Source organism: Eriocheir sinensis, chromosome 11 (assembly GCF_024679095.1).
Source record: "Eriocheir sinensis breed Jianghai 21 chromosome 11, ASM2467909v1, whole genome shotgun sequence".
NCBI classification, from domain to species: Eukaryota; Metazoa; Arthropoda; class Malacostraca; order Decapoda; family Varunidae; genus Eriocheir; species Eriocheir sinensis.
In genome coordinates, this window is record NC_066519.1 from 17,904,560 (window position 1) to 17,921,440 (window position 16,881).

At 42.1% G+C, this 16,881-nt stretch overlaps 1 protein-coding gene and 1 long non-coding RNA gene across 9 annotated transcripts in view; one reads left to right on the plus strand and one right to left on the minus strand.

Moving 5' to 3' along the window:
• Nucleotides 1-16,881, minus strand: part of LOC126996962 (nascent polypeptide-associated complex subunit alpha, muscle-specific form-like) — a 43,972-nt gene that overhangs the window by 2,112 nt on the left and 24,979 nt on the right. For 6 of the 7 annotated variants that reach the window (XM_050857918.1, XM_050857924.1, XM_050857923.1 and 3 more), the window contains exons 3-4: nucleotides 15,357-15,419; nucleotides 11,240-11,434 (exon numbers count right to left, since the gene is read on the minus strand). In XM_050857918.1, the coding sequence (XP_050713875.1) occupies nucleotides 11,240-11,434; nucleotides 15,357-15,419 (258 nt within the window). The remainder of the gene's footprint in view (nucleotides 1-11,239; nucleotides 11,435-15,356; nucleotides 15,420-16,881) is intronic. The other variant, XM_050857920.1, reaches the window with a different exon arrangement.
• LOC126996967 (uncharacterized) lies at nucleotides 1,709-3,672 on the plus strand. Of its 2 annotated transcripts, none has more exons than XR_007751775.1 (2): nucleotides 1,709-2,286; nucleotides 2,422-3,672. It is a non-coding gene; the product is annotated as an uncharacterized LOC126996967 (long non-coding RNA). The 2 variants fall into 2 exon arrangements; XR_007751774.1 differs by having other exon boundaries at nucleotides 1,709-2,170.

Below are 16,881 nucleotides of genomic sequence, written 5' to 3' on the forward strand. Positions count from 1 at the left end.
TGGAAGCACAAATTTATTCTCTTTCAGAAATATGATTACAAACGATGAACCGTGGCCCCCCGCCCCCTCCGCGCCCTCACGCCCGCGAAGATGACATCACACACGCGAACATGACACCACACTCGCAAACACCTCGTCACACTCTTGAAAATGACATGAAGCTTTTGAGAACGACATCACCCTCGCGAAAACCATGTCACACTTATGAAAATGACATTGATCTTTCGAGAATGACGCCGCACTAGCAAACATGACATCATCCTCGCGAAAATGATAACACCTTCAGGAATATGAGGCCCCTGGAATGTTAGCTGCGTGTCCCTCTCCCACCCTGGAATGCAAGACTGGAATGTGGAGTGGCAAGGCGGAATGTGTACCTGGAATGACTAATTGATTCCAAACATTGCACTAAACGACGCTGACCCTCGGACGGGGGCGCGGCGACGGTGGAACTTCTCGTAGGAAGACGCGGAGGTGTGTGTGTGTGTGTGTGTGTGTGTGTGTGTGTGTGTGTGTGTGTGTGTGTGTGTGTGTGTGTGTGTGTGTGTGTGTACGAGGATGACGGTTTACCTATCCACAATATTAAGTACAGGTATAATCTATCTAAATAATAATAATAATAATCACGAAAAAGAGGATCAATTAGCCTTTTAAGTACATTTCTTTCTTCTTTTTGGTGAAAATCTCACTTGGTGGACTAAGTACCGAGACGTGTGTGTGTGTGTGTGTGTGTGTGGTAGGCGGGTGTCTGCGGGGCCGTGCGGGGCGGGGCGGGGCGGGGCGCAGGACACTTGAGCAGGGCGCCGGACAGAGCAGGGGCGCCGCGTACCGTCAGATACACAAAATAATTTCTCGCCCCCGGATCCGCCATGCCGCGCGGGGGAAAACAAACCTCCACGAACTACTTGTCTTTGCTAGTACGTAACCTGCGCAGAACGGGCCTCAAGCGTCGCCCTGCTGCGCACGTTGACTCTCTCTTGTACGCTGCTGATTACTAGTTGAATAATAATGATAATAATAATATATCGCCAACGGACTTAATGCTAGGAAACCTCCAGTACAAACTTTATCATCTGGTACAAACTCGTCGCGGGGTTGGTGGTCTGGGGGGTAACTGGTATATCCGTATTACTAGTAGTCATAATATATATAATGTATAGACCGAGCATAAAGGCATCATACAGGGTAGTGTTTGGGGTCCGCTTCTTTTTCGGCAGCTTTCTCGCACGCACTCATTCACGCCACCTCACTCACTGCTCACTCACTCACTCGCTTTCTCTCACTTACTCGCTTTCTCCCGCCCACTCACTCACTCATCACTCACTCGCTTTCTCCCGCCCACTCACTCACCGCCGCAAAGGGGTGTATAATTATAAAACACGTCGGTAAATACAATACAAATACAAATAAACACATTCTCCTGACTGCCCTGGTTTGCTTCCCATGCGCTCAAGACAATAACGAAATAATAGTATCAATAATAATAATAATAATAATAACACTTTGTATAAATAATAGTTATGGGTTCGCCGGCTGACAGGGGAGACGGACTTTTGTTTACACCCGAACACGTGGGGTTTTGTTTACATCGAGGGAACTGACCACGTGGCTTTGTTTATGTTTGTTTACATCGAGGCAACTGACCACGTGGCTTTGTTTACGTTTGTTTACATCGAGGCAACCAATCACGTGACTTTATTTGCTTTTGATTTGTTTACACCGAGGGAACTGACCACGTGGGTTTGTTTACGTTTGTTTACTTCGAGGCAACCAATCACGTGACTTTATTTGCTTTTGTTTACACCCGAGCACGTGGGATTTTGTTTACATCGAGGGAACTGACCACGTGGCTTTGTTTACGTTTGTTTACATCGAGGCAACCAATCACGTGACTTTATTTGCTTTTGTTTACACCCGAGCACGTGGGATTTTGTTTACACCGAGGGAACTGACCACGTGGGTTTGTTTACGTTTGTTTACATCGAGGCAACCAATCACGTGACTTTATTTTCGCTTGTTTGTATCGAAGCAACCGAGCACGTGGCTTTGTTTACATCGAAGCAGCAACCAATCACGTGTGTTTGTCTGTGCTTCCTTATACACAACCGAATTTGTGGGTCTGTTTACACTAAAGTTACTGATCATTTGGGTTGTTGCATCGAGGTAACTGGTTGACCATTGTAACCGAATTCGTGAGGTTGGCTCCTGGAAAGTACAGAAAACTAACCAAGTGAAAGATGACCCACTAAATTACATGACTATCCTTTTGTTGCATTGAGGTAACTGGTTGACCAATGTAACCGAATTCGTGAGGTTGGCTCCTGGAAAGTACAGAAAACCAATGAAGTGAGAGATGTCCCACTAAATTACACGACTATCCTTCTGGTGCATCGAGTTTTAGGTCAAGTTAGGTTAGGTTAGGTTGACCAAAGTAACCAAATTCGTGAGGTTGGTTGCTGGAAAGTACAGAAAACCAATGAAGTGAGAGATGCCCCACTAAATTACACGACTATCCTTCTAGTGCATCGAGTTTTAGGTCAAGTTAGGTTAGGGTAGGTTAGGTTAGGTTGACCAAAGTAACCAAATTCGTGAGGTTGGTTGCTGGAAAGTACAGAAAACCGATGAAGTGAGAGATGCCCCACTAAATCACTCGAACTTTCTCCTTTTTTTCCTCTCAAAACTCCCGTGGACGTGAAATTCGATTAAAATGAAAATCGGAAAGTAATGTTGATGGGCCCTTCTCCCCTGCGAGCAACGGCGACCACGAGGCAAGAACTGAGATCGCTGACTTAGAAAGGGGTGCTTCTGGAAACAACTTAAATGCTAACGAGGTGCAAAGGTGATGATAATGGTGCCACTGTACACATGCAGGTAAAGGTGTGGGTCTGAACCTGTCCACACTTTCCCTCCTACCCTTCTCTCCCTCTCTCTCTCTCCCACACTTCCGTCATCTCTTTCTCTCTCTCTCCTAATCTCTTCTCCTTTCTCTTTCTATTCTAAGCTTATATTCTCTTTCTCCTCTTCCTCCTAACTCATTATCTTCATCCTAATTTTAACTCTACAAGATACGGTAACTCCCCTCCTTCTGCTCCTCGTCCTTATCATAACTATACCGCCACCTTTTGTCTCCTTTCTCACTAAGTACTTTGTTATAGCTATCGTCATGGTTCTGCTCTCTCTGCGGTCTCTCTCTCTCTCTCTCTCTCTCTCTCTCTCTCTCTCTCTCTCTCTCTCAGATTCACAGTTACATTCATTCCATCACGTCAGTCACTCCGGGTAAAGCTAATCCAATTATATTCCACGTTTTTTTCTCTATCTAAGGTATTGGTAAAGTCATCCACCTGGCTTGCGTTCCTCCGCCTCCTCCTCTTCCACCTTCTCCCTCCCACCTGTGCTTCCACTAATTTACTCCACCTGCTCGTCACTTTCATTCATTAACACCTGGGGTCATCTACTTCACAGGTGGACTCCACATCTAGATCCACTGCCACTTCATGCGTGTTTGCTGGTGTGTATGTGTAAGTGTGTGTGTGTGTGTGTGTGTGTGTGTGTGTGTGTGTGTGTGTGTGTGTGTGTGTGTCACGCTTCTCCAGTCACTCCCTCCTACTATTATAACTGTACACACACACACACACACACACACACACACACACACACACACACATACACACAGACATACACACACCAGTGCAGACATAAATGTACAAGAATAACGGGATAAACAACCTAACTTCGATAAAAGGAAACAACAAACTAAAGAAAAAAATATATGTGCGACTCTCTCTCTCTCTCTCTCTCTCTCAAACCAAGAAGAGAAAATAATGAGAAAAACGACTTAAAACAGAAGAAAACATTGCACATTGAGGCACCGTTGACTTGAGATTCTTAGACCAGGGTTATGAAGTGGTGCCGCCTTATACCCGGGTTATGTAGCAGCCACAACACTGAGCTGCCAGGAGGAGGAGGAGGAGGAGGAGGATTTTAAGAGAAGGATGAGGGGGATTAAAGAAGATAAGGAGGATATTTAGAAGAGGAGGAGGAGGAGGAACAAGAGGAGGAGAGGTCGCATCATATAAAAAAAAAAAAAACACTTGACCTCGATCCTTATAACTTCAGGTCAGGTCAGGTCAAGGTCACATCAACACGTAAAGCAAAATTAATAAATCTTTCTCTATATATAAAAATCTATCTTTACAGAGACCAAAATAAATAAGTAAACAGAATCGATAACACACACACACACACACACACACACACACACACACACACACACACTGGAACTAAGGACTAACTTAAAAAAAAAAAAAACAAAGAGACGTAAATAATATATACCAAAAAAAAAAAAGGGTGCAACTTATCAAATATTAAAGATTCCCCTATCACAGTTGGTGTCGTAGAAAATGAGAACGGTTATGATAGAGAGACCGGGTTACGTGTTTTGAACGGGATCACTAACACTACAAATAATAATAATAATAAACCTAATCATGGTAATAAATAAGTGTTAAACGTACATAATAAAGAGAAAAACAATATAAACCACTTATGATAACTGACTGAAACGTAGAGGAGGAGGGGAAGGATGAGGAGGGGAAGGGTGAGGAGGGGAAGGGTGAGGAGGGGAAGGGGGGGAAAGGAAGGGCTGGGAACAAAATGATAACATACACACACATAACATAAATCTACACACGTCTTGAGAGCCCGGTACACACACACACACACACACACACACACACACACACACACACACACACACACAAGGGCCATAGGAGAGGGGGATGGAGTGAGGGAAGGAAGGATGGAGGGAGGGAGGGAGGAACAAGCTACATCTTAAGTACACAGTTGTTACTTTGGTAGTAGTTCTTTGGGCGATGTTTGTGTGTCTTCTTTTTGTCGCTGCTGCTTAAGGGGGGCGTCTGAACCCACCTGTGACGTGCCTATACCTGCCTGCTGCGTTGAGGGGGAAGGGTGAGGATAGGAAGGGGAAGGGGAAGGATAGCCTGGTTGCTGTGTTAGATGTTAGTGGTTAGTGTTAGCGCTGCAGGCTGGGCTTTGGTTTGAGGTCCCCGCGGATGGCAGAGACACCGCGGATGGCGAGGCCGGGGAGGTGGAGGGCGTGAGGGCCAGGCAGAGGGACAAGAACACTCCTCCTCCTCCTCCTGACCTTCCTTCGTCGTCTCCTCTTTCGCTTCACCCAAGACGGCGAGCCTGTGGCGTTACCCGTAGCTGCCGCGCCCTCTCCCTGCCCACTCACGCCCCCGCCCTCTCCTCTGCCACGCCCTCACGCTAAGGTCGTGGCGGAGGTGCTGATCATGAGGTTAAGGTCGCCCTCGTCTGAGTGGTGGGGGTGCGAGGCCACAATGTGCTCCTTGAGGCGATACTTGCGGTTGAATCCCTTCTGGCAGATCGGGCACTTGAAGCTGTTGGGCGCCGTGTGGAGCCGCTCGTGTCGCCGGCAAGTCCCCGTCTGCGTGAACCGCTTCCCGCAGTACCGACAAGGATAGGTGAGCTTGTCCCGCACCGTCGCCAGCACATCCTCACTATAGCACGCCGTCTGCAACCACCGCACTCAGTCACCACCACCATAGCCACCACCACTACGCTACGGCTACTACCACAGGCCTCAGGGGGGGAGGGTCTGTCTGTCTGTTTAGCTGTCTGTCTGTCTGGTCTGTCTAGTTGCACCCGCGCGCCACCACAAGCCAAAATCACTCATTCATCTCCTCCTCCTCCTCCTTCTCTTTATCCTCTTCCTACTACTACTACTACTACTACTACTACTACTACTACTACTACTACTACTACTACTACTACTACTACTACTACTACATCACTCATCCATCTCCTCCTCCTCCTCATTATCATCTTTCTACTACTACTACTACTACTACTACTACTACTACTACTACTACTACTACTACTACTACTATCGCTGCCATTCTGTTGCTCACTCATCCACAAACGTAACAATGACCGCGATATATCACCATTGAGAACGCCAATACTATCACTACAACTCTCTCTCTCTCTCTCTCTCTCTCTCGGCAACCCCTATGCAGCAGATGACACATAGGACGTTATTCCCCGTAGCAGATTTTAGTTTCTACGTACCTGCTTTAGTGAGTCTCTTTATCAACACTGTATAAGGGAATGAATGTGCCTTTTTGGTCTAGTGTATAAGGTTTTTGATCCGATGTTAAAGACTTAAGAGTTGAATTTACAAGTTTTATTTACTTATTTATTTATTTATTTGTGTATATATTTTTCACTTTCTCTAAATTTTGGGATCAGTGTTTTTAGGGCTAAATTCAATGCTTTTTTCATTTTTTTTTTTATTCTTTCTCTTTAATTTTTTATTTTTTTATCCCAATGTAAAAGTCTTAGGATTCAATATACATTTTTTTTGCTCCTCTTTTTTGTTTTTTTGGTTTAATGTATAAGCTCTAGGGTTAAATTCATATGTTCCTAGGCCTCTCTCTCTCTCTCTCTCTCTCTCTCTCTCTCTCTCTCTCTCTCTCTCTCTCTCTCTCTCTCTCTCTCTCTCTCTCTCTCTCTCTCTCTCGTCTTTTTTCACATAATGTGGATACCCTTTGATAATAAAAGTTTTAGTCAATCAATCAACCAATCTCTCTCTCTCTCTCTCTCTCTCTCTCTCTCTCTCTCTCTCTCTCTCTCTCTCTCTCTCTCTCTCTCTCTCTCTCGTGGCGGCGCGCGGGGGGGTTAGTCAGCCAGCAGGACACCACTAACAAGCTTCCTAACTAGCTGAAGGTCCAATGGGCAGTTAGTGAACAAAATACTGCGAGGCTCAGACAGAAAGTTAAATGGCAGCCTAAAAAAAGTTAATGACCTCAAGTTAGTTATTAATTGTGGTTATTTTGGATTACCTTGCAGATTAGTATGAAAAGTTATAATAATAATGAGTCTAATATAAATGCCATGTTGTATCTTATCCTAATGTTACTGTTATTAAAAGTTCTACATGGTAATGATGAGAATACTGGTTATTGTTAAGGGTATATAAAAAGCTGTAGGGGAAAGTGATATATTAAAGGAACCATTGAGTTATATTAGAGGAAGGAAAAAATAAATGGAGACAGAGAAAAAGAGGAAGCAAATGGAAGAGAAGAAGAGGGAAGAAAAAATGGAATATAAGGGAAGGGAAGGAAAAGTTTAGAAAGAGGGAAGGGGAGGGAAGAGATGAAACATATGGAAAGGGAAGGAAAAGATTTGAAAGAAGGAAGTGGAAGGGAAGAGAAAGAAATGGAATATAAGGGAAGGGAAGGAAAAGATTAGAAAGAGGGAAGGGGAGGGAAGAGATGAAACATATGGGAAGGGAAGGAAAAGATTTGAAAGAAGGAAGTGGAAGGGAAGAGAAAGAAATGGAATATATGGGAAAGGGAAGGAAAAGATTAGAAAGAGGGAAAGGGAAAGTTTGGAAAGTTTCGTTTAGTCGGCCCAACATCTGTGGTCATATGCCGAGAGAGACAGAAGGGGAAGGAATTATAGGAGAAGGGAACAGATCCCAGGAGACGGGACACAACCCCCGTTTAATACCTGGTACCCATTCACTGCTGGGTGATAAGGGACGTAGAGTATCGGAAAAGCCGTCCAAATTTTTCCACTCCGCCCGGGAATCGAACCCGGGCTCTCTCGGTTAATGGAAATAGAGAAAAAGGAAGCAAATGGAAGAGAAACAGATGGATGTGAGGGAAGGGAAGGCAAAGATTAGAAAGAGGGAACGGGAGGGAAGAAATACGAGATAGAAATTGAGTGATATTAAAGGAAGGAAAAAATAAACATATACGCTAAATGGAGATAGAAAAAACCATGAGGAAGCAAAATAACTGAACGGAAAAGAATCAAAGAAAAACGAAGAAATAAGAGATAGAAATGGAAAAAAAGTACTCAAACAAACAAAATAGAAGAAAAACAAAAGTAAAAAGAAGTAAAGACCAGAAATGTAAAAAAACGTAAACAAAGTAAAAAGAAGAAGTAAAAGAATCGTAGAAAGAAAAAAAATGTAGTCCCAGAAAGTAACATTAGAGGAAGGCAAAGAAAAAAAGAAAATAAAACCATACACTAAAATAGACATACGGATTAATCAATAAGTTTCTCTCATTATTAAAACCATCACCCATGCTTCGCTCTGTTCCTGCTCCTGCTGCTGTTGCTTCTGCTGTTTGGGATGCTGATGATGATGTTGATGCTACCAGTTACCAGGCAAAACATGCAGGTAGGGGAGGGGGGAGGGGAGGGGGAAGGATGGGGAATGAGGGAGGAGGGATGAGGGATGAGTTTGAGAGAGAGAGAGAGAGAGAGAGAGAGAGAGAGAGAGAGAGAGAGAGAGAGAGAGAGAGAGAGAGAGAGAGAGAGAGAGAGAGAGAGAGAGAGAGAGAGAGAGAGAGAGAGAGAGAGAGAGAGAGAGAGAGAGAGAGAGAGAGAGAGAGAGAGAGAGAGAGAATCCAATTCCCGCAGAGTTAAATCTTACACGAATGAACTTTACGATAGGTCACAAGTGGGGGAGGAGGAGGAGGAGGAAGAGGAGGAGGAGGAGGAGGAGGAGGAGGAGGAGGAGGAGGAGATAAAAAAGAAAGGAAGGATCTAGAAGTGACCAAAGACAGAAAGAGAAAAAAATATATAAGTAGAGGGAGGAAAAAAGTATCAATGAGGAAAATAGGAAAAGATAAAAGGAAAAAAGAAAGAAAAAAGGAAAAATGGTGATAAAGATGAAAGGAAAAGATAAACAAGAAAAAGGAGGTGAACAGAGAAAGGAAAATCATGTACCAAAACGAAGATTAGAAGTAGAAAAATAAAGAGGAAAGATGGAGGAGAAAGAGATAACAGAGGAGAGAAAAGAGGAAGAAGAAAAAACAAAATAATGGATGAAAGGATGAAAAAAAAAGAATATATAAGGAAGGAGGTGAATGAAGGACAAAACAACACCAAAACGAAGCATAAATAGAAAGATGGAGATAGAAAGGAAAGGATAAAGAAAGGAGAGGAGGAAGAAAACACTGGAGAGAAGAGAGGAAGGAGGGAAGGGATGGAAGAATGGGTGGAGGAAAGGAAGAGGAGGAAGAGGGGATGGAGGGAAGGAATGGGGGAGGAAAGGAAGAGGAGGAAGAGGGGATGGAGGGAAGGAATGGGGGAGGAAAGGAAGAGGAGGAAGAGGGGATGGAGGTAAGGAATGGGGGAGGAAAGGAAGAGGAGGAAGAGGGGATGGAGGGAGGAAAGGAAGAGGAGGAAGAGGGGATGGAGGGAAGGAATGGGGGAGGAAAGGAAGAGGAGGAAGAGGGGATGGAGGGAAGGAATGGGGGAGGAAAGGAAGAGAGGAGGAAGAGGGGATGGAGGGAAGGAATGGGGGAGGAAAGGAAGAGGAGGAAGAGGGGATGGAGGGAAGGAATGGGGGAGGAAAGGAAGAGGAGGAAGAGGGGATGGAGGGAAGGAATGGGGGAGGAAAGGGGGTGGAGGGAGATCTGATCTGGCTCCATAAAGCTATTCTTCCGCGCCACATCTCCCCCGTGTCACACTTACCACGCCCCGACGCAGCCCCGCACAGGAACACTCCCGGGGCCGAGACAGTGACTCCAGCCTACGGTGATCTAGGGGAACAGTCTTATGCTACGTACGAGACCCAGTGCGATAGAAGATAGACAGATATAGATTGATAGATAGAGGGATAGATAGATAGATGTACAGACAGTGAGGGAAGAAAATATGTTGTAGGTGGAAAAGAATAAAGGGAAATGAAAGAGATAGAGAGAAAAGGAAAAAAATAATGAAGAAAACGAAAGAAATGGATTGAGAGAGAGAGAGAGAGAGAGAGAGAGAGAGAGAGAGAGAGAGAGAGAGAGAGAGAGAGAGAGAGAGAGAGAATAATGAAATGGAACAGCGTAAAGAAACAAAAGATATGGAAATAGATAGACAGGGAAGAAAAATTAAGTGGAAAAGAATAAGGAAAAAAACGAAAGAGATGAAAATATATATATACGTAGAAAAGAAAATATTAAATGCATGAAAATAAGTCAATGGGGAAAAAACGAAGAAATGAGAAATATAAATGGGAAAAAGTGCTCACCAACAAACAAACAAAAGAAAACAAAACATACCCAACCCAAGTGCAAAAAAAGTAAAGAAAAGAAAGAAAAAAAAGGTCCCAGATACTTCGAAAACCAGGAAAAAAAAACACGAACCCATCACCCAACACATACACAAACAAACACACACACCCCTACACCCCTTCACAAACACCCAACACACCAACACACACACATACACAGATAGGGAAGATATCGGAAGGGGAAGGGAGGGAAAGGAAGGGAGGGGGAGATAAAACTGAATAGAAAAACAATGGAAAGGTCGGGGTAGGAAAGGGAGGGGAAGAGAAAGCAGAGGAAATGGTAGATAAGAGAAGGGAAGGAAGCGATAAAATATAGATAAGGGAAAGATTTGATATGAGAAGGGAAGGGAAGGGAAGAGGACACAGAAGGGAAGGGAAAGGAAGGGAAGGGAAAGGAATAGAAGGGAAGGGAAGGGAAGGGCATAGAAGGGAAGGGAAAGGGAGGAGAGGGAAGGGAATAGAAGGGAAAGGAAAGGAAGAAGAGGGAAGGGAATAGAAGGGAAGGGAAAGGAAGGAGAGGGAAGGGAATAAAAGGGAAGGGAAAGGAAGGGAGAGGGAGGGAATAGAAGGGAAGGGAAGGGAATAGGAGAGGGAAGGGAAAGGAAGGAGAGGGAAGGGAACAGAAGGGAAGGGAAGGAGAGGGAAGGGAATAGAAGGGAGGGGAAAGGTATATGGGGAATGGAAAGATTAGGTAAAGAGGAGAGGGAAAAAACCTAACCTAACCTAAGGGAATAGAAGCGAAGGGAAGGGAACAGAACGGAAGAGAATGGAAGGGGAGGGAAGAGAAAGAGATGGAATATAAGGGAAGGGAAGGGAAGGGAAAGAATTAAGCATAGAAAAGGGAAGAAACTTAACCTAACCTAACCTAACCTAACCAAAACAAAGCGAATAGAAGGGAAGGAAAGGGAAAGACGAAGTATAAGAGAAGGGAAGGGAAAGATTGAGCATAGCAAAGGGAAGAAACTTAACCTAACCTAACCTAACCTAACCAAAACAAAGCGAATAGAAGGGAAGGAAAGGGAAAGACGAAGTATAAGGGAAGGAAAGGAAGGGAAGTACATAAACAAACATCCAAAGGGACCCCCCCCCCCCCCACCACACACACACACACACACTCACCATGGAGCCGTCATCGTTGTCGCCCAGGCCGGAGATGGGGTCGTCGGAGAAGGAGTTGGTGTCGTCCAGCGGGTCCTCCTCCTCCACCTTGACTTCGTGGGACGGAGTGGAGTTCCCCGAGGTGGCGGCAGCGACCCCCCCGACACTAGACACCAGGTAGACGGGGTGAGGCGAGTCCCCGCTGATGTACCCTTCCTGTGGGCGACGAGAAGGAGATTTGAGATTAGGAGAGGCTGAGATTAGTGTTTCGCTGGTTACAGTGAGACAAATAAAAGAGTTATGATTAGTGTTCTGTTGTTTAAGAGGATATAAAAAGTAGTGTTATTAAAATGCTTCGTGTGTGTAAGAGAATCCCACCCTTCCTGTAGGCGACGAGAAGAGAGAGTTTAGAAGAGAAAAAAGACTGTAGTGTTGGTTGAGATAAGAGGGAGATGGATACAAAGAGGAAAAGATTGACTGAGTTGTGTTGAGTGTGTTTAAGAAGCGAATCCAAGCTGATATTACCTTTCTGTTGAGGCGACGAAAGTGAGTTAGAGAGATTAGAAGTGGATGAGATTGTAGTGTTGATTAAGATTAGACATAAAGGAGATAAGAGGCAAAGAAGGCGAGGTTAAACTTGTGTTACTGATTCTGTTTGTGTATGTAAAAGGCGAGTCTCTACTGATTTTACCTTTTTATAGGCGACGAGAAGGAAAAGAGATTAGAAGAGGTGATTGTAGTGTTAGTATAGGTTAAACAAAGGGGAGAATGATAGTAGTAGTAGTAGTATAGTAGTAGTAGTAGTAGTAGTAGTAGTAGTAGTAGTAGTAGTAGTAGTAGTTGTAGCTTAGAAATGAAGAACGTGAAAGCGCATTTTTTGTATCTATTTTTTTTAGGAAGTAATGTATTCAGTATGGCGTTTTTTTATTGTGTGTGTGTGTGTGTGTGTGTGTGTGTGTGTGTGTGTGTGTGTGTGTGTGTGTGTGTGTGTGTGTGTGTGTGTGTGTGTGTGTGTGTGTGTGTGTGTGTGTGTGTGTGTGTGTGTGTGTGTGTGTTCATTCTCTTGTTCTCATTGTATTGTTTTCATCACTTTCAAAACCAAAAAATATATACAATAGTTCTGAGTCATCTTCTCTCATCTTCATTACTCTATCCACATCATCACCGCGATAATAATAATAAAAAAACTTCTCCTCCCTTCTCTTTTCATTCTCTCTTTCCTCCTCCTCCTCCTCCTTTTTCTCCTTTATTCTTATTCTTTGATCCCTACTACTGGTATCTCATTTTTTTCCCCTCTACTCCTTTTTCTCTTTTCCATCACAATCACCACTTATATTTCCTCTTCCTATCCTTTCTCCTCTTCCTTCTCTCTTCTCTTCACTATAAACAAAGTCACCATTACCACCACTATTGAGTCATTCTCCCTCTCTCTTTCTCTCTATCCTCCTCCTCTTCTTCTCTTCTCCACCAAAATCACAACCATAACCACTGATTTCTCCTCTTCTCTCTTAACTCTCCTCCCCCTCCTCCTTCTTTTCCTCTTCTTTCTCTCTTCACAAATGCAATCATCACCATAACCAACGACTTCTCCTCTTCTCTCTCCTCTATCTCCTCTTATTTTCCTCTTCTCTTTCTCTTCACCAATACAATCATCACTATAACCACCGACTTCTCTTCTCTCTCCACTCTTCTCCCCCTCCTTCTCTTCTTTTCCTCTTCTCTTTCTCTTCACGAATACAATCATCACCATAAACACCGATTTCTCCTCCTCCTCCTCCTCCTCTCCTCCTCCTCCTCCTCCTCCTTTCCCTCACAAGACGTCATGGAAAAGCCCCTCACATTCGTGCCTCTCCATATATTATTTTTATCCTATAAGGGCACGCTGCCAAGCCCTAAAAGGTTATGTATAGGCCGCTTTCTTTTTTTATGTTTTTTTGGGGGAACCGTCTGTTATTTTTTTTCCTTTGATCTTATTTCCGTTATTTTTCTCAATCATGGCTTCTCTTTTTTTTTTTCTTCGTTATTTTTTTTTCAGTCTAATTATCTCTAAATCGGTTCCCTTTTTTTCATTTATGTTTTCAAGTTTTTCTTTCTTGCTTTTTTTGGTCTTCTCGTTTTCTTTCTTCCTTGTCTTATTTCCGTCATTTTCTTCTTCATCTTTGCCTACTTATTCTTGTCAAGTGTTTTTCTTCAAGTTATGTACAGAGCGCTTCCTTTTTGGGTTGCTTTCTCAATCTTTTATTTTTGTCTAATTTTGTATCCTCGTTCATTATTTTCCTACAGTTCTAGTTTCCGATACTTTTCTTCTTAATCTTTTTCCCATTATTTAAAAGTGTATGTTCTTGCTCTTCCCCTCGTGTTTTTTTTTTTTCCTTCTTCTGGTTATGTATAGACCGCTACTTTTTCCTTCCTTCCTTCCATTCCTTTGTACCTTTCTCCCTTTCTCTCCTTCCTTCCTTCCTTCCTTCCTTTCCTTCCTTCCTTTCTTTCCTTCCTTCCTTCCTTCCTTTCCTTCCTTCCATTCCTTCCTTCCTTCCTTCCTTTCCTTCCTTCCTTCTTTTCCTTCTTTCCCTTCCTTCCTTCCTTCCTTTTATTCCTTCAGTCCTATTTTATCTAACTCCTCAATCTTCCTTAGTTTTCTATTTGTGTTCGTTCTTATGCCTCCCTTCACGTTTTTTTTTGTGTTTATTTTGTTTATTTTGTGTTCGTTTATTTTGTTTTGTGTTTATTATGTGTTCGTTCTTACTCCTTCCTTCACGTCTTTTTTTTTTCTCCTTCCTCCACTAGCTTCCACTTAAACAAAGAAACTACGTGCCACTGACTTTCCACTCATCATTGTTATGCAAGATTCTGACAATAAAAAATCACGTCTCATCTAACAGTCATTACTTCAACATTCCTTCATCTTTTGTAACATTTTTCACTCCTCACTTCAGACTTATTTCTCATATTTTTATTTTTTTTCACTACTCTTCATACATTTTTTCTGCTAGTGTAATTTTTCACAGGTAATATCACACCTATTTTTTAAGTTTTTTTTTTTTTTTCAGTAATACTCATATTTTTTTAAGCGGATAAGTGAACCAAAAATACGCAGAAAAAATCTATTCATTTATCTTTAATTGCTCAATCTATATTTCCTTCAATTCTTACCTTCACTTTCTCTTTCTTTTCTTCATATTCATTTTCACTTTTCACACTAATCCTTCTTTCGTAACCCTAATTAAAAAAAAAAATCCCTTTCAGTATACAAATTAGAATCCATCAATCCATATTTCTTTTTAATTTTCTTTCCCATTACTCTTTACGTTGCTCCTGTTAGTCACATTATTTTATTTATTTTTTTTCACTCCACCAACACAAAGCAACAACGAAAATAACAACAACATTCAGATCTCCAAATTCACGTGTTAAGGTAACCTTACGATGAAGAAGAAAAAAAAGAAAAAAAAAAGTATTAACGTGACATAGAGTTCGATTCCACCTTGATCTTTTCCGGTCTGTTTAATGATATGTATAATTGATGTCGATTGTTGGTGTGCGTGGTAATTAGTGGACTATTAAGGACACTACAGCTATACTAATGACATCCAGGACAACAATCACAACAGCAATAATAATAATAATAATAATAATAATAATAATAATAATAATAATAATAATAATAATAATAATAATAGTAATGGTAATAATAATGTGTGCAAGTAAGATGTAGTAGCAGTAGTAGTAGTAGTAGTAGTAGTAGTAGTAGTAGTAGTAGTAGTAGTAGTAGTAACAAACGCAATAAGTAAACGATATTTTTAACCCACGAACGAAAATAACGACATGTAAATAAGAAAATGGCGTTAATGAATGTATACAAAAATGAGGGGGGGCGAAAAAAAACAAAAAGAAAACAAACAAACGAAGAGTAATAAAAAAACGCAAAAAAAAACGAGAGGAAAACAAACAAAACGAAAGCAGATAAAAAAAAGAAAAAAAAAGAAAAAAAGAAAACGAAGCAAACGCATGGGCCAAAAATCACCCCCCAAAAAAACAAAACAAAAAATAAATAAAAACAATATCACAAAAAAATCAACAAAACCAAATCAAAACAAACTCATACTAACAGGAGTACTAACGATGACTGTACACTTACAATGAAGGTGGTTTTGCAGTCATCCTGGCCCCTGTCGACCTCGATGACTGTGTGAGACGGAACCTAGAAGAGTCACCCTCGTGAGTCACCTGAATATGAGTCACCTTCACGCCTCCCATAGCACGCGTGAGTCACTGGTCTTCCCTCCTTCACTTTCTTTTTTTTTTTTTACTTCGCTTCTACGTAATAATTAGTTTGTATCATTATCTCACTATCCCTTTTTAGACCTGAACATGAGTCACCTTCACGCCTCCCATAGCACGCGTGAGTCACTGGTATTCCCTCCTTCACTTTCTTTTTATTTTTTTTACTTCACTTCTAATAAATGAGTCAGTTGTATCACTATCTCACTATCCCTTTTTAGACCTGAACATGAGTCACCTTCACGCCTCCCATAGCACGCGTGAGTCACTGGTATTCCCTCCTTCACTTTCTTTTTATTTTTTTTACTTCACTTCTAATAAATGAGTCAGTTTGTATCACTATCTCACTATCCCTTTTTAGACCTGAACATGAGTCACCTTCACGCCTCCCATAGCACGCGTGAGTCACTGGTATTCCCTCCTTCACTTTCTTTTTATTTTTTTTACTTCGCTTCTAATAAATGAGTCAGTTTGTATCACTATCTCACTATCCCTTTTTAGACCTGAACATGAGTCACCTTCACGCCTCCCATAGCACGCGTGAGTCACTGGTATTCCCGCTTTCACTTTCTTTCTATTTTTTTTACTTCGCTTCTAATAAATGAGTCAGTTTGTATCACTATCTCACTATCCCTTTTTAGACCTGAATATGAGTCACCTTCACGCCTCCCATAGCATGCGTGAGTCACTGGTATTCCCGCTTTCACTTTTTTTATTTTTTTTACTTCCCATCTAATAATGAGTAAGTTTGTATCTATCTCACTATCCCTTTTTCTCTTTCTTTTCTCCCTCGCCAAGTCACTTTCACTCTCCTAACACCGCTGTCACTATTTTATTATGTCATTTTCCCCCTACTGTCTGACCCCCAAATCACTCCCTTGATCACTTTCGTTTCCTCTCCCCCTGCAATGTCACTTTCATTTCTCCTTTTAATCACCAAGGAATCATTTTCTCTCATTATCTCACCCAAAATATCTCCCTTTATCATTTTTTCCTTCGACGCTCACCTTCAGCCTCACCTTCAATCACAATAACACGATTTCTCTCCATCCTTTCCTCCCTCTACAACGAGTCACTTTCCCTTCATTACCTGACCATGAGCTGCATTGTACTTCCTTTTGCTTACTCTGTTAATTTGTCACTTTCATTTGCTCTTTTCCTTTAGATATTTGTCATTTTTAAGTCAGTTTGATCCTACATACTCACTTTCAATCCTCTCTGTCACTTTCATTTGCTCTTTTCCTTTATATATTTGTCATTTTTTGGTCAGCTTGATCCTGGATACTCACTTTCAATCCTCTCAGTCACTTTCATTTGCTCTTCCCTTTTTTATGTATTTTTTCTCCAGTCTAATCCTGGTCACTTTCATTCTCCTGACACTC